Source organism: Rhinopithecus bieti, unplaced genomic scaffold (genome assembly GCF_001698545.2).
Source record: "Rhinopithecus bieti isolate Rb0 unplaced genomic scaffold, ASM169854v2 scaffold_3062, whole genome shotgun sequence".
Taxonomy (NCBI): Eukaryota; Metazoa; Chordata; class Mammalia; order Primates; family Cercopithecidae; genus Rhinopithecus; species Rhinopithecus bieti.
In genome coordinates this window covers 1,693,476-1,710,735 of record NW_016804432.1, presented here as the reverse complement: position 1 = coordinate 1,710,735, position 17,260 = coordinate 1,693,476, and the positions used below count along the sequence as shown (strand labels likewise).

Genomic DNA, 17,260 nt, shown 5'->3' with positions numbered 1-17,260 from the left:
TCCATTATTAATAAGTTCTTAAAGATCTAAATTGTTCACAATAATTTTTCATGATAAACATGCTTATTTATTATATATACATGCTTACATATGAATTTCTTGTCTAAAACACATGCAACCACCATGAAAAAACAAATATTAAACCATCTTCACAGTCCTAAGAATGCCCTTTTAAATAAGGCACTCATGTTTAGAAATAGGATGTAACTACTAAATTAAATAAGATGTTTAAAGAAGTCTTTTATTAAGCACAAACAACTTTTAATACGTTATCAATACAAATAGGAAAAGGTCTTTTAATGACTATGATATATCAAAGATCTGAAAGGTTTTCTCCATATTGACACAATAAAATAATCAATTCTGAAGAATTACAAAGTAAAATTTTGAGGACACCACTATTTACTAGTAAGAGTTTAACTACTGTCTAAATTTACTAAATCACCTGTGGAGGAAGGGCAATCTTTTTTTTTTTTTTTAATAGAGAAAATTCCTACTCTTATTAGCACCATTCAAAGCTTATTATCAGTTGTTTATCTACAAACTGACAGGTCAGGTAAAGCTTTAAAGCAAGTTTTCAGTGCAATGTTTATAGTTCCTTCTTTTAAGATACTTGGAGTCTACAGCCTCGAAGCATGTTAAGTAATTATGCCTTGGTAATAGCAAGGTGTTAACATGTAAAGAGAAATGTATCATGAAAAGAAATGAGACTTATTTTGGCTGTGAAATGCATCTTAAAGTGTGGTGGCTAATGCTGTAGTATGTTGACAACATGCGGGATTATGAACTGCAAATCTGTAGGTAGCTGGTAGCTATTAGCTCTCTGTGGTCACCATTTCAGGATGTCTCAGCTGCTGCCTTTTGAGATTAACTAGTTTCATCCTGTCTCTGATGTGTTCTGCAGTAGAAGCCATGTCACTTGGACTCCCAAAATATTGTTCGGTTCTAAAAATCCAAACACACAGAAAAACCTCAGATTAATACAAATCCATTAACTGCAGTGAATACAAATAGAAGCAAAAATTTACCATAAAAAATCTACATGAGATAGCCTATGTGTAAATATCAGTTTATCTGTGACCATACCGTTTATCTCTGAGCAGGAAATTCAGCAGGAAAAACATTTTTTAAAATGGCATAAAATACATTAAGACATGATGAGAAAAATATATTGGTGGTGTAAAGGTTATATCATGTGTACTTATGAGATAATAGCAACAAACCAAACAATGAAACACTGGAAATATGTGGGTCCAGAAGCATACACAAACACAAAATTTATACATGTACTTGAGTACTATTGGCTGGGGACACCATTTGTCAATACAGCTGGCAAGCAAAATAAATATTCTTTATAATGTTATGACATTGTTTGGTACATTAACAGATAAAATCATTAATTTTATTCTACTCTCAAAGATACTGTATTCAGAGTCACAGAATATTTTTAGCGCTGGAAGATTTCTTAGAAATTATCACACTAATTTCTTTATTTTTTAGATCAGAAAAGTGGAGCCTAGAAAGTTAAATGAGGTAAGCAAAGTCACACAGGGAAAAACTAGAATTTGAACCTAGGTCTTCGAGCAGTGAATCCAGAGAGACCACCAATCTCTTTTACCAGGAGAAGGTATAAAAGACAAATCTGTCCAACCTGTCAAACTATACATGGCATAAACAGATTACCATCATATTAATAATTATGGAAAACATTACACACAACTTTGGGAAATATTTAAATTAGCAAAATACCTAAAAGAGATATAAATAAGTTTTAATATGAATATAAAGTGGAATAAAATAGCAATTCCAAAATGTTAAAGGTAGATGTGAACTTTGAATATACAGTACTAATATTCTTTTATCTTAAAAGGATGAGGAAATGACACATGGACTATCTGTGAAACACAGACAAGAAGCTGAAGCAAGCAAAAAAGGGAGAGGTGTTCCTAGGCTGACATGGGTAGAAAAGGAGGCTGATTGTGTGACAACTGGTTGTGAAATGTAGGAATCAGGGAGGGTAAGGGATCCTGGAATGGAACAACCAGAAACACGCCTATAATTCTGTCACTAGCTGAAATTTGTTCTCTTTTATTGCAGATGTAGGTGACCTTAGGTGACTTTAGCCTACTTCCAATTGTTCAAGTTTAGGTGTGGCTTCAGATAACATAAGTATAGACTATGAATAATATTCTTTCAAGGGAATAAAATGCCATCTTTTCAATATCAATCCCAAATAATCACTGGAAGATCATGACACAGTAGTAGCAGTGCTTATTATGTGTCAGATCTGTTTTAAGTACTTTATATTTATTTTGCTCAGGTAATTCCCACGCCCCCATAACCTGAGGAGGTAGGAATGTTACATGGCTGTTTTTAGATGAGGTAATTGAGGCACAAAGGTTAAGTGGCTTGCCCAAGGTGTTATAGTGAGTAGGTGGTAGAGCTGAGACCTCTGGCTCCAGAGTACACAGACTCACTCCATCACACTATACCACAATGTTAAAGATACTTGTATTTTTATTTGATGGTTTGTTTACTCTATCATTTGAATTAAATATCCTCTGGATTATCTCTAAATTATTTTCACTAAGAATCAGATCTAAATCACCGGGGATGAAGTTCCTCCTGATTCTTTTCCTGGTCCATTTATTTTGCATCAGCTTATTTCATATTTTTATTACTGACTATTTGAAATGGAAAGGTATAAGAAAATCAGGATCCCATCCCTTCACACATAAAGAAATTAGAACGCCATATAACACAGTACAAAGAGAATAGGTTTGGAGTCACACAGACAGACCTGAGATTGTATCCTTACTCTAACACTTAGAAGCTGTGAAATCCTGAGAGCCTTACTTAATCTCTCTGGGCCTCAGTTTCTTCATTTGTAAATCAGGAATAATCATACTGGTTTGGTCCTCTTTCGTCAAAAGAAGGCGAAATGTTTCACTTGGTACTTGGCATATACTATGAACTCACTAACCATTAGTCCCTTGTCCCCTCTTCCTTTTCTTGAATAAAGCCCCAAGTCACACTATTCCCTACCATCATAGCCAAGGCTAGAACCCAGTGTCTTAATCTAGTCAATGATCATTCTACAACAAGCTGTCAAGAAGCAACACATCTGATGTCAGCAAGTACCATTACTGTGGCTAAGAGGTGTGGATTTCTTTTCATTTTAAACTAATTTATCGTAGGAGTTAAAGATGTGGACCAAACCTAATTTATTTGGCTTTTTAAAAGAATAGATTTCCTCTTTTAATGATTTCACTTTAAGACCACATCAATAAAAAATAAAATTATAAGAACATGCCCCATACCCATCAGGATAAACTACAGGAACAGTTAATCTATCCAAAAGTGATTTCCCAACTGCTTCAATTTCATCAAATTGCTCCTCATCATTAATAGCTTCAGGCTCTTCTGGACAGTCCTGCAAAATCTGCAGCAAATAAAAGAGCAACATCAATTAAGAGACACAGAAAGGTCTGCAGTTTCAGAGGATCCAAAAAAAAAAGAGAGAGAAAAGAGAGAAAGAGAGACACAGAAATGGAATCAAGCTCATACAAATTTGGTAGATTATAAGGCATTTTCTTGTTCTTAGCGTCTTCAGGTATACCACTATGTAAGATTGATCTATTATTGGCAAAATTCTTCAAGAAATTCAAACAACAAAATGAAATACATAATTCCTACTAACAATATGGTGATTTCCAAGAAAGAAAATGCTAGACTACTATTTGGAAAATAAGTTCAACCTGTCCTTAAGAAGTATTCTTTCATTTGTTAAGTAGCCATTTATTGAACAGTTTACTCTATGTTTATTTAGCAGCCTGGAAGGTGAAGGAGGTATAGACTGTTCTCAAAAGGCACACAGACATTACAAATGAAAAATTATATGAATAGAAAACAACACAGAGTACAAATATATAACTGATGTGACAACTTAGCTCGATGATAATATTTAACAAGTGATCTGCTGGCTTGAGTTAACTGCCGTAAAATGATTAGGTTATAATTCAAATATGGGAATCTCTATAGTCCTTGATGAGATACTGTTCTTCACTTCACCCTAACCATTACTATTAAATAAATTAAACCACAAGAAAGAACTGCAAAATTTGAGAGACAGAGAAGAAAAGAAGTATTCATTTTACAACTTTTCTTTGCATTATACTTTAGGGAATTCAATCATGTTTACTTCAGCATTACTCATAAACAGACATTTTGTATTTTAAAACTCAAGATTTAATTCAGATATTTTCTAATCATTATACTAGACAATTTGCTTATAGTTGCGGTTATTTATATTTATGCTTAATGGTATAAAATAGAATACAGTCAAGACGAAAGTAATATCTGATAACAAAGGGCTTTACTTAGGTTTGTACAACCTAGGTAAATCAAATTTAAATCAAATTTACTACAAGTAAGATAAAGGCTAGGTAACAGAAAAATAATAGAAACAACTTTCTATTAAAAAAATCCTTTCAACTCTATTCATTCTTATATGACCTCATAAAAAGGTAGTTAAAAGTAGTATCCTAAAAAGTCATCTGTGGGCCAGGCACGGTGGCTCACACCTGTAATCCCCGCACTTCGGGAGGCCGAGGCGGGTGAATTACGAGGTCAGGAGATCGAGACCATTCTGGCTAACACAGTGAAATCCCGTCTCTACTAAAAAATAAAAAAAATTAGCTAGGTGTGGTGGTCAGGGCGTCTGTATTCCCAGCTACTTGGGAGGCTGAGGCAGGAGAATGGTGTGAACCTGGGAGGCTGAGCTTGCAGTGAGCCGAGATCGTGCCACTGCACTCCAGTCTGGGCGACAGAGTGAGACTCCGTCTTGAAAAAAAAAAAAAAAAAAAAAGGTTAGGTTATCAGTGGTGCTAGACATTGGGTGCTAGACATTGGTGCTAGACATTGGGCCAATCACCCTTTGACACTGAGGTGGTGGGGGGAGCAGTACTGTGACTACAGGAACGGAGGGGAGCTTCTGGATGCTGATAATGTTCTGTTTTTTTCAACAGTAAACTGATTACACAGGTGTGTTCACTTTGTGAAATCTCACTGCACAGAATACTTGTGGTCTGTATGTTTTCTATGTTAACAGTATACTTCATAATAATAAAAAATTCTCATTGAAACAATCAGTAAGTAAGTTATACCATTTTGTATACTCCCATTTATCATTAGGCCCATGTTCATCAAACACTGATCTATGGAGTTCAATAACCAGCTGAGAATGAGTTAACTATGGACACTTCCCAACAGATGTACTTCATAACTCAGAAACTATTTAATTCCTGAGGGTCCTTGCAACTTCTGTTCTAGGATCGAGTTAGGTTTGCTAATATCTCAAAGTGTATTGAACATTCCCTACGTATAAACTTTTATTGTAAGAGATCAAAACAAAATTAACTACATAATAAAGTTCCTTTTCAGAATGGATATGTAAGGTTTGGGTACAATAAATTCTTACTACAAAGAGTAAGAAAAAAGTTCTATTGAAAATGTGTCCAAATAGGCCGGGCGCGGTGGCTCAAGCCTGTAATCCCAGCACTTTGGGAGGCCGAGACGGGCGGATCACGAAGTCAGGAGATCGAGACCATCCTGGCTAACACTGTGAAACCCCGTCTCTACTAAAAAATACAAAAAACTAGCCGGGCGAGGTGGCGGGCGCCTGTAGTCCCAGCTACTCGGGAGGCTGAGGCAGGGGAATGGCGTGAACCCGGGAGGCAGGGCTTGCAGTGAGCTGAGATCCGGCCTCTGCACTCCAGCCTGGGCGACAGAGTGAGACCCCGTCTAAAAAAAAAAAAAAAAAAAAGAAAATGTGTCCAAATNTATTTTGTATTTTTCTCGCCCCCCAATAATTTCCTTCCAAATAAGTTCACATGTAATAAGTAGAAATACCATCTAGGAAAAAAACTTTAAAAATACTATTATAACTGCTTCATTTGCTAGGAACCATTAAAAGTAGTGTAAATTAGCTTTTTCCAGTAGGATCCTTTGTAGCAGTATTCATGAATGTAACCCCAGAAAATTGTGGCTATATATTAGGGGAGCCAGTTTGGAGCAGAGGCCTGAAGGTCCCTGCTATGCAGCCGTGGCCACAGCTCACAGCACCAGCGCTGTGGAGCACCCGCACCTTTGATGGCAATGCAGAGTGGTAGCAGGCTCCATAGGCCTGACAGAACAGTATTAAAACAGTGTTTTGAGGCCGGGCGCGGTGGCTCAAGCCTGTAATCCCAGCACTTTGGGAGGCCGAGACGGGCGGATCATGAGGTCAGGAGATCGAGACCATCCTGCCTAACACGGTGAAACCCCTTCTCTACTAAAAAAAAAACAAAAAGAAAATGTGTCCAAATAACCCTGCATATTTTATTTTTTGTTTCTGGAATTAATGACCTTAATTCATTGAATAATAAATTCTAGAATGAATCTTTAAAGAACCCATATAAAAAAGCATTTTACTTTTGTCCTTATTTTTTTAATGTCCCTACTTTATAAAATCACAAGGTGCCTTTTAAAAAATGTGTGACAATTAATAGCAGTTGCCAAAGCAAAAAGTTTCCCTTCCAGGCATAATGAAAGAGATTGAACTAATGATACTCTAAAGAACAGAGGGCATATTCTGGACACCAGGCTTGGTGAGGAGACAAGTGTGAAGAGAAGACTACCACGTGGTTCTAGATTTCTTTAATCACAGCTCTCCAGCACTGGTAAGAATCAAGAACTTAATTTGAACTCTCTAAGGCAATATATTAAATCTAAACAAACTGTAACAATGGAACTAATATAAATATTGAAAAATAGATCAGTCATACAGTTACATTACTAAAATTAACATACTTTAAACACATACAATAAATACCACTGAGAATAACATTTCAAAAAAAAAGCAAACCTTTTCAGTATTTGAGTGAAATGCAATAGCCATTTCCAACCTATGTACTCTCTCTTCAGATGCTATTGTAAATTGTTTCCATACTCTGTTCAATCGAGGAAGTGTATCCCCAGATGACCGAGAAGTGCAACGCAAAGACTGGCATAACACAACTGTGGCCTGTAGCAACTGTCTGCCATAGTCATAAGTGCTCTAAAAAAGTAAAGGAAACATAAAATTATAAAAAAAGAATTCTTAAGAGAAGGATGGGGAAAGTGTGCAGGAAGACTGTTGTTAACAATTAAGTGACACTACTAGAAATCAATACTGAATACATCTAGTGGCACTTAATACTACAAATTATCTGTGTGTATAAATAATAAAGGGGAAGCAATATTTTTGATTAGTTTATAATAAGTTTCTTGGCCAGGCACAGTGGCTCATGCCTGTAATCCCAGCACTTTGGGAGGCTGAGGTGGGAGGATCGCTTGAACCTAGGAGTTCAAGACCAGCCTGGCCAACATAGCAAGATCCTGCCCCAAAAAAATGAAAAAAAAAAAAAATTGGTTGAGTTTGGCCACACTTGCCTGTAGTCCCAGCTACCTTGGAGGCTGAGGCAGGAGGATCACTTGAATCCGGGAGTTTGAGGATGCAGAGAGCTATGATTGTGCTACCATATTATATCGTAGGTGACAGAGCAAGGCCTTGTCTCAAAAAAACAAATTGTTTAAAAATTTTTAATTAGAAAAAAGTCTCTTTCTGTTAGGCTTCCCCACTTTATTCCGTTTCCCCCATCACAATCCACCAAATTTCACTGGCCAGAAAGAATGTCTGCTTATGAATTAATCAAAAACTACTTTCAAAAGAAGGTGAAATTAGGCACTTTATATTCCATATAGGAAACTACACCTGTTACAACGTGAACTCATTATTAGGGAAAATAAGATACTTATTGGCTTGGCGCCGTAGCTCACACCTGTAATCCCAGCACTTTGGGAGGCCGAGGTGGGTGGATCACTTGAGGTCAGGAGTTCAAGACCAGCCTGGCCAACAAGGTTACAAAAACTAGCCAGGCGTGGTGGCTGGTGTCTGTAATCCCAGCTACTTAGGCGGCTGAGGCATGAGAATCGCTTGAACCTGGGAGGCAGAGGTTGCAGTGAGCTGAGATTGCATCACTGTACTCCAGCCTGGGCAACAGAGGAAAACTCTGTCTTAAAAAAAAAAAAAAAAAAAAAAAGATACTTTTCACCACAAAAAAGTCCTGTATTATTATGCTAACACTAGTGAGATGCAGAAAGTGAGGTTTCTTATTTACTGATATTAACATCCATTTCATATTAACTTCTGTGAATCAACAGCTGGATTGTCTAAATGCCATAATATATAGCATAAATCAGAGGGACCATGCAGAACATGTATTCAGGGAAACATAAACCCTCTCAAGTTTATGCAGGCTAGTTTTGATGCACCAGCTGACACTTTCTTAATTCTGTGATACTTCTGGAATAACAAAACTAACCTTCTTGTACTTGGAGGGTAAAGTTACATTATAATCATGCAGAAAGCTATTCAAACACTGAGCTTGTGGAAAAGGAAGATAACCAGTTTTGCACCTGTGCAACATCAACAAATTTTCTATGCTTTTCCAGCAAAACTTTCGTTTCTTGAGCATCATCGCCCAATCTGATGTGAGTCTTAAGCAGAGCATCCAGAAGTTCACTTAGCCATTCTACTGCCTAAACAAAAAGACATAACAATGAAGCTGGATTCAGAACTCTTTACTTATTGTATCAAAATGTCATTTATACAGAGATTACTATCATGTGATTAATGAATCCGTTAATTATAACCTAAAGTCTTAAAAGCTTATTTCATTCAATGATAAGCTACATGAATTAGTTACCTCTCCTACTCCTCAAAATTCTTTAAATCTGAAGGCAAGACATACTAAAGAAAAGCATTCTTTTAAAGTTAATATCACATAATAAAAGATCATGTATTTCTGTATATAGATCCATCAAGATTGCATTACAGTTTTGTGTTACTATATAAAACCACAAATTTTCTCTAAATCAAACTGAAATGATGTTCTCTAATGATAACAACAAAATATATCAAATTGTTTATCTGGTGTTGAAATTTCTCTTGCAGATGCAAGACAGCAAAATGCAATGTGCTCCAACAGATTTTATCCTGGATGTAACTGACAACCTAATCAACAATAATAAATAATCCCAATCTCTAGCTCAATAGAGGATTTCATTGAGAAGATTAAGTTAAATGAGATCAATAAACTAGCTGGAAATACCAAAGTGTATTCTTCAACAGGATAAACTAGAACCTGACTTCAAGAATTTACTTTTTAGGACCATGAAAAGTACACTTTTGTTTGTAGTTAGATGAAATCAATCTTCTAAGAAAAGCTAACTACATAATATAGCTGGCTGGTCCTTACCTGAGCAGCGTCTTCTTCACATTTAAACAACTGCACCATCTGAAGCATCTTTAACCTTCGCACATCTACCATGTCTTCACATCTAATGAACCCAAACATAAATTTAACTACTTTGTATTGATTTGTAAGAATTTTAGGGATATTTATATCAATATTACATCAAAACGTCAAAATACCCAAATGATACTCAATGACAAACCCTCTTAAGGATACCACGGATTCTGCAAAATATTAAAGCAAATGTAAGGACAACAGTACACTAAAACCCCAAAAATCTCCATTGCTGTTTAGCATCAAACAAGTTTCAAGGATAAAAGTGTAATGTTTCTCAAATATAGGATGATTTTTTTTTGAGACAAGGTCTCACTCAAGCACCTAGACTGGAGTGCAGTAGCACCATCATAGCTCACTATAACCTCAAACTACTGAGCTTAAATGATCCTCACATTTCAGCCTCCCAAGTAGCTGAGACTACAGGTGTGCACCACCATGCCCAGCTAAAGAAACTTCTAAAAATTAATGCTTTTCACTATATTATAGTACCTAAAATAATATATATATATATTTTTTAAAACCTTCCATCTACATTCTTAAAAACAACTAGATGGAGGGCTTAAAAAAACAACAAAAAAAATCCCTACTGACCTCTCGGTGTAGAGAATCACAATTCAAATTATTTTTTAATCTCGCTGTGGTCTGTTTGGATAATATAACCATTTAAGTTTTTAAGGCAACTTAACCTAACTTAACTCTGGTCCATTTCCTTCATTTCCATGCAATTCTGTGTACTGCAGGTGGGACGGAGGACTCCCACTGCAGTCTCAAATGCCTATAACAAGTTACCAGTGACTGTGCTCTACTGTACTTGATGTCCTTAAAGAAAGCTTAATAACAATATAGAAGTAGGTATCACAAGCCTTTTTTAAAAAAAAAAAAATAAAGAAGCTCTCAATAAAAGCTGTAATATGACATTAAAATTCAGCTTGGTTAAAGTAATTCCACAATGGATTGAAGGGAAGTGGTACTGATTTTTTAAATATGAAACTAAAAAACAGTGTAGGCCACTTTAATGATGAAGATGGTATCATACACATACTGTATTCAGGTATTAATGTGTGCTGGGGAAAATATAAGATATGGTCTCTACTATCAAGATGCTCCCATTTGCAGAGATGTAATAAGTACAATTATAAAGCTATTTAAAATGTTTTATAAAAGTAGGGAGGAGCACGTGACTAACTTGCCTTAGAAGTCCAAAAAGACTTCCTAAAGTAAGTATCCCTGAGTCTTGAAGAGTAAGTAGGAATTCACTGAGCAGAAAATGAGGAAAGAAGTATTCTTAGTCATGGATGCATGAAACAGCATGATGCTTTCAGGGAGATAAAAACAACTGTGTGATTTTATGGGAATGTTATAGAAGATAAAATTATGCAAGATTGGATTATGAAGGGTCTCCTACATTATTCCAAGAAGACTAACTCCATCTGAGCAAACAGGAAGTCACTGAAGGAAGTTTTACACAATTGTCGTACTTTATGAAGATTACTCTTATATACAAAAAGCTGGAGAGTAGCCAGGCCAGAGGCAGATAAGGGTTTAAGATCTTGACCAGAAATGTTTGAGATTCAGAGACAGCAGAACTTGGACATTTGATAAGGGATGAGAAAGATGAAGGATTTTAGGATAAATCTCAAATTTGGTAGCTGATGGTAACTTTAACCTAGGTAGGAAATTAAAAAAGGAGGGCAAGTTTAGAGGAAAAAAAGCAGGGCAAGTTTAGAGGAAAATGATTCCACTCTGGACATACTAGGTGTTCTGGTTTGGATTTGGGTTTTGGATTTGTGTCCCCACCTAAATCTAACATCAAAGTGTAATCCCAATATTGGAGGAGGAACCTGGTGGGATGTGATTAGATCACGGGGGCAGATTTCCCCCTTGATGTTCTGAGATCTCACAAGATCTGGTTGGTTAAAAGTATGTGGCACTGTCCCCTTCACTCTCTTCCTTCTCCAGCTGTGTAAGACATGTCTGCTTCCCCTTCATTCTCCCACCATGATTGAAGTTTCCTGAGGCGTCCCCAGCCATGCTTCCTGTACAGCCCACAGAACCTTGAGCCAATTAAATCTATTGTCTTCAGAAATTCCCCAGTCTCAGGTAGTTTTTTATAGCAGTGCGAGAGCAGACTAATACCAAAAACTGGTACTGGGAGTGGGGCACTGTTATAAAGATACCTGAAAATGCGTAAGCAGTGATGGAACTTGGCAATAGGCAGAGACTGGCACAGCTTAGAGGGTTCACAAGACAGGAAGATGAGGGAAAGTTTGGAATTTCCTAGAGACTTGTTAACTGTTGTGACCAAAATGCTTACAGTGACACACACAGTGAAGTCCAGCCTGAGAAGGTCTCAGATGGAGATGAGGAACTTACTGGGAACTGAGGCAAAGGTCACTCTTGCTATGCTTTAGCAGAGAGACTGGCAGAATTGTGCCCCTGCTCTAGTGACACATGGAACTTTGAACTTGAGAGAGGTGATTTACAGTACAGACTGGGAGAAACTTCTAAGCAGCAAAATGTTCAAGACTTCACCTGGCTGCTTCTAGCAGCCTAGGCTTGTATTTGTGAGCAAAAAGATGATGTGAGACTGGAACTTAATATTTAAAAGAGAAGAAGAGCATAAAAAGTTTGGAAAATGTGCAGCCTAGCCATGTGGTAGAAAAGAAAACCCCATTTTTCTGGGGAGAAATTCAAGCTGGCTGCAGAAATTCGCATAAGTAAAGAGTTGCTGAATGTTCATAACCAACACAATGGCAAACATGCCTCGAAGGCATTTCAGAAGCCTCTGCGGTAGCCCCTCTCATCACAGGCCTGGATGCCTAAGAGGGAAGAATGGTTTTGCAGCCAAGCCCAGGGCCCTGCTGCCCTGCACAGTCTTGGGACAATGCTCCTTGTGTCCCAGCCATTCCAGCTCCAGCCACGGCTAAAAGGACCCCAGATACAACTGAGGCCACTGCTCCAGAGAGGGTGCAAGCTGTAAGCCTTGGCAGCTTCCACATGGTATTAAGCCTGTGGGTGCACAGAGGGCAAGAGTTGATGCTTGGGAGCTTCTGGCTAGATTTCAGAGGATGTATAGAAATCCCTGGATGTCCAGGCAGAAGGCTGCTGCCTCATGGAGAACCTCTACTAGGGCAGTATGGAGGGGAAATGTGAGGTTGGAGCTCCCAAACAGAGTTCCCTGGGACATTGTCAAGTGGAGCTGTGAGACCCCAGAATGGCAAATCCACTGACAGCTTGCACTATGCACCTGGAAAAGCTGTAGGCACTCTATGCCAGCCTGTGAAAGCAGCCAAGAGGGCTGTACCCTGCAGAGATACAGGATGGAGATGCTCAAGGCCCTAGGATCTCATCTCTTGTATCAGCGTGGTCTGAACGTGACACGTGGAGTCAAAGGAGATTATTCCGGGGCTTTAAGATTTCCCCTGCTGGGTTTCGGACTTGCATGGGGCCTGTAGCCCCTTTGTTTTGGCCAAATTCTCCCTCTTGGGATGGGTGTATTTACTCAGTATCTGTAACTCTGTTGTATCTTTGAAGTAACTAACTTGTGTTTGATTTTGGAGGCTCATAGTTGGACGGGACTTACCTTGTCTCAGATGAGACTATGGACTGTGGACTTTTGAGTTAATGCTGAAATGCATTAAGACTTGGGGGACTGGTTGAGAAGGGATGACTATATTTTGCAATGCGAGAAGGACATCAGATTTGGGAGGAGCCAGGGGTAGAATAATATGGTTTGGATTTGTGTCCTCACTCAAATCTCACGTTGAATTGTAATTCCCAAATTTGGAGGGGCGATATGGTTCAGCTGTGTCACCATCCAAATCTCACCTTGAATTGTAGTTCCCATAATCTCCACATGTTGTGGGAGGGACCCAGCAGAGGGTAACTGAATCATAGCAGCGGTTACCTCCATCCTGTTCTCATGATGGTGAGTTCTCATGAGATCTAACTGTTTTATAAGGTGCTTTCCCCCTCTTCACTCTGCACCTCTCCTTGCTGCTGCCATGTGAAGAAGGACGTGTTTGCTTTCCCTTCCCATGATTCTGTTTCCTGGGACCTCTCCAGCCCTGCAAAGCTGTAAGTCAATTAAATTTCTTTCCTTTATAAATTGCCCTGTCTTGGATATACAGCAGTGTGAGAACAGACTAATACAACAGGTCTGGTGGGAGATGGGGGCATATATCCCCCTTGCTGTTTTCATGTCAGTAAGTGAGTTCTCATGAGATCTGGTTGTTTAAAAGTGTGCAGCACCTACCCCTTCACTCTCTTTCTCCATCCAAGTAAGATGTCTGCTTCCCCTTCCCCTTCCATCATGATTGGAGGTTTCCTGAGGTTTCCCCAGTCATGCTTCCTGTACAGCCTGTGGGACTGTGAGCCCATTAAGCCTCTTTTCTTTTAAAATTACCCAGTCTCAGGTAGTTCTTTATAGCAATGCAAGAATGGACTAATACACTAGATTTCAGCAGTACATGGTGCATTCTGCAGGCGACACTAAGTAGGCAACTGGAATTACGGGTCTATAGCATGGGAGAGGGTCTTGGTAAGAGCTGTTAACTACTAAACTATGATCTATTAAAGAAAGTAATTCAAGTAGTGAGAAGGTCCAGGGAGAACATACAAAGAAGGGAATCTGGCCTCAGAACAAACTCTGGAAGTGGTAACTTGAGCTAGTGGCCAAGAAATTAGTAACAAAAACCAAGAAGAAACAGAGAAGGATCATAAATGTGTTTTCCAGAAAGACGAAATGAAAGAAAAGTCAGTTGTGCCTAACTCTAATCACAGTTAAGCAAGTCAGGACTATAAGTATTCTCTGAATTTTAAGTAAGATCCAGCATTTATTACGTTGGTAATGCTGGTAAGAGCAACGTTGAGTCAAACAGTGAGGGCAGAAGTCAGACTGAAAAGGGTTGAAAATAAATTGGAGGTAGTGGGTAAGTAGTATGAATGTACTGTAAACCTATCCAAATGACTTAGCTGTGAGGAAAAAGAGCTCTAATGCTAAAAGACAAAGAGATGAAGAGGAAGACACCCCCATGTGTGTGATTATTATTTTTAAAATAGGAGAAATTTAAGCATTTAAGTGAAAGACAGGAACCAGAGTAGAGAATGGGATTTGATGGAGTTTAGGAGTCAGGAGGGTGATCAGAATTAGAGCCTAAATGGAAGCTCAGCTTTGAGAAGAGGAGAGCTCTGTCATCCTCTGTGGTGTGAGAATAAAGTAAGTTTGCAGACATGAGGGAATAAATTTCTGTCTCATGACTGTTTTCTCTGTGATGTAGAAGGAAGCTTTCTGTGAAGTTTTGTTGATGATCATAAAATTTTTAAGTGTGCAAAATTTCATATAACCATGCTAGATTGTATATATTGCATAGACAATTTTAATCCTTTACTTTGCAATACTTTGTAGTTGCTATTGCAAACTGAATTTTCAAAGAATCTTTTAAATTCCTGGTTTTATAGAAAATGAAACTAAACATCACTAGTCCATTGTTCAATCCTACTACAGCAAATATGAGAACAATGAAATGTGTGACACTCTGTAAGTTTAGATGAAGAAACAGATCAATGTAGATGACAAGTTTAATGGCAACTCTAAACTAAATGAAATTTAAAAAGCAAAATTATTCTTCACAAAGTTTTTTTTAAAGCAGAACAGAGTCATAGACTACACTGGGGATATGGAATATGAAGTAGTTGAGTATAATTGAAATTTTACAACCCAGTAAAAGGAAATGGTACCTAGTAATTGAATAAATTATTGCTATTTGTTAGTAAAATTATACACAATTATTACATTCACCAAAAACCTACTATATGTTTTCTATATAACAGTTAAGAACGTTTTGTCTGCATATAAAATATGTTATATAACTTTTAATTTTAATTAATATTGTTATTTTAGTAAAAATTAACATTAATAGTCAAACTTTGCCTTTGTTTTCTAAGCTGCATATCTTCCATCACTCCTTGTATGTGGTCCACATTTTCTTTATTTTCAATGGTTACATCCTTTCCATAGGCCCAGGATGCCTGATTGGAGATCTGATCCAGGAGACCTTGACCTTTTTCACGCAAACCTTGCAATCCCACATCTAAAACAAAAGTTGCTAGATTTAATCTCTTACACAACTAAGGTGCTTTCCCTCCCTCAAACAAATCGTCTCATCAGATATTGCACCTGGATCCCAGGTATAGGAGGTTTGCACAGTAAACCATCTTGGGATGCAATCCTAAGACTCCATCCTATGAACATTTCAAGCAATAAAACCCTTTAAATGTGACTTGAACTGGAGCTCTCTCTCATGCCAAATTCTCTCCTTAAAAGGAATTTTGAAAACATGGGTTTCCATAGACAATAATTACTTTTAAAAAATGAAGGCAGAAGAAAAGTATGAAAATTTCTATTTCTAATAGAAAACAATTTTCTAATTTTTCTTCCTGCTTCTATGCTGCCCAACTTATAGGAGAACAAGGCAAATATGTTGTTTAAAAAAGCGCATAAGCCTTGCAAAATTTTAAGACACTTCAGCAATGTATTATCAATGTCGAAGGATGTTGAACATTGTGACTAAAGGTACAGTCTAGCTTCTATACCATAGGAAGCAAAAATTAGGGTATATTTACAATTCTCCAAATTACATGTGTAAAGGAACTTTTTTTTTTTAAACAAAGACTGTGGCTCAAGAAAACTTCTAATATTTTAAAATAAAATTCATTTGTTATATTAAATACTAAATATTATTATGCATATCATCTGTTAAAATAACAAAGGCTGGCTGGGCGCGGTAGCTCACGCCTGTAATCCCAGCACTTTGGGAGGCTGAGGTGGGCAGATCACCTGAGGTCAGGAGCTTGAGACCAGCCTGGCCAACGTGGCAAAACCCCATCTCTACTAAAACTACCAATATAAAAATTAGCCGGGCGTGGTGGCAGGTGCCTGTAATCCTAGCTACTTAGGAAGCTGAGCAGGAGAATCGCTTGAAGCTGGGAGGTGGAGCTTGCAGTGAGCCAAGATGGCACCACTGCACTCCAGCCTGGGCAACAGAGCAAGACTCCATCTAAAAAAAATAAAAATAAAAATAAAATAAAATAAAATAAAGTCTATAAGCAAGTAAAATGTCCAGTACAAGCGTGATTTTTCAAACCAATTCCTTAAGGCAGTTTTCAATAATTAATTTGATTTAGTCATGTGCAACCACATTTTACTAGTTCTCTCCCTTAAGTTCCTGTTTCCTCTCTTCCACTGCCATTTCCCCTTTTGTCCCCCTTGATACGACTCCCCATCTTCCCATTTTCACATCCTGACCTTTTAGGAAAGTTCACTGTGCTTCCTGCTGTAGAAAATTTTAAAGGCCTTGATGTCAAACGATAGAACTAGCTTAATGTAACTGGACCCCTTAATGTAAATGAACCCCACTCCTTTGAGAGTGGGTAATATGGCAATATTCCCAGTTTGGTGAGACAAGAACCAAAAAACCAAACCAACCATTTTTTCACAAGGTTAGGATAAAGCAACAACAAAAATCATTGCATAAAACACAATTTGGGGCATACAGGGTTTACCACAGAACACTTCACAGCTAATTACAGTTTATGCATGCACTACAAATAATTGTTCATAGTATATGCAAGACACAGCACCTGTAGATATAGCTGGGTAAACAGGCAAGGGTAAAGGCCCAGTGAAGGGAGGAGTGACTAACTATGAAAAATAAAATTTTCAGCATAAATTATAACCCCTCAAGGGAATAACACCCTTTTATACTGTTTTTCTCTGTTTCCTGAAAATAATAATAATTAGTTCAGTGTAAGTTGACTTAATTGTCTAACCATGGTAATGATATTCAAAAAAAAAAAAAAAAAAAAAA

At 37.6% G+C, this 17,260-nt stretch overlaps 1 protein-coding gene across 3 annotated transcripts in view; it reads right to left on the bottom strand.

Annotated features, from left to right (window-relative positions):
* Positions 1 to 220: 220 nt before the first annotated feature.
* SESTD1 (SEC14 and spectrin domain containing 1) overlaps positions 221 to 17,260 on the bottom strand; it is a 164,208-nt gene continuing 147,168 nt past the window's right edge. For all 3 annotated transcript variants that reach the window (XM_017868273.1, XM_017868272.1, XM_017868274.1), the window contains 6 exons: positions 15,325 to 15,484; positions 9,339 to 9,420; positions 8,497 to 8,619; positions 6,905 to 7,096; positions 3,321 to 3,442; positions 221 to 945 (listed from right to left, as the gene is read on the bottom strand). In XM_017868273.1, coding sequence (XP_017723762.1) covers positions 816 to 945; positions 3,321 to 3,442; positions 6,905 to 7,096; positions 8,497 to 8,619; positions 9,339 to 9,420; positions 15,325 to 15,484 — 809 coding nt within the window. In that variant the 3' untranslated portion in view covers positions 221 to 815. The remainder of the gene's footprint in view (positions 946 to 3,320; positions 3,443 to 6,904; positions 7,097 to 8,496; positions 8,620 to 9,338; positions 9,421 to 15,324; positions 15,485 to 17,260) is intronic.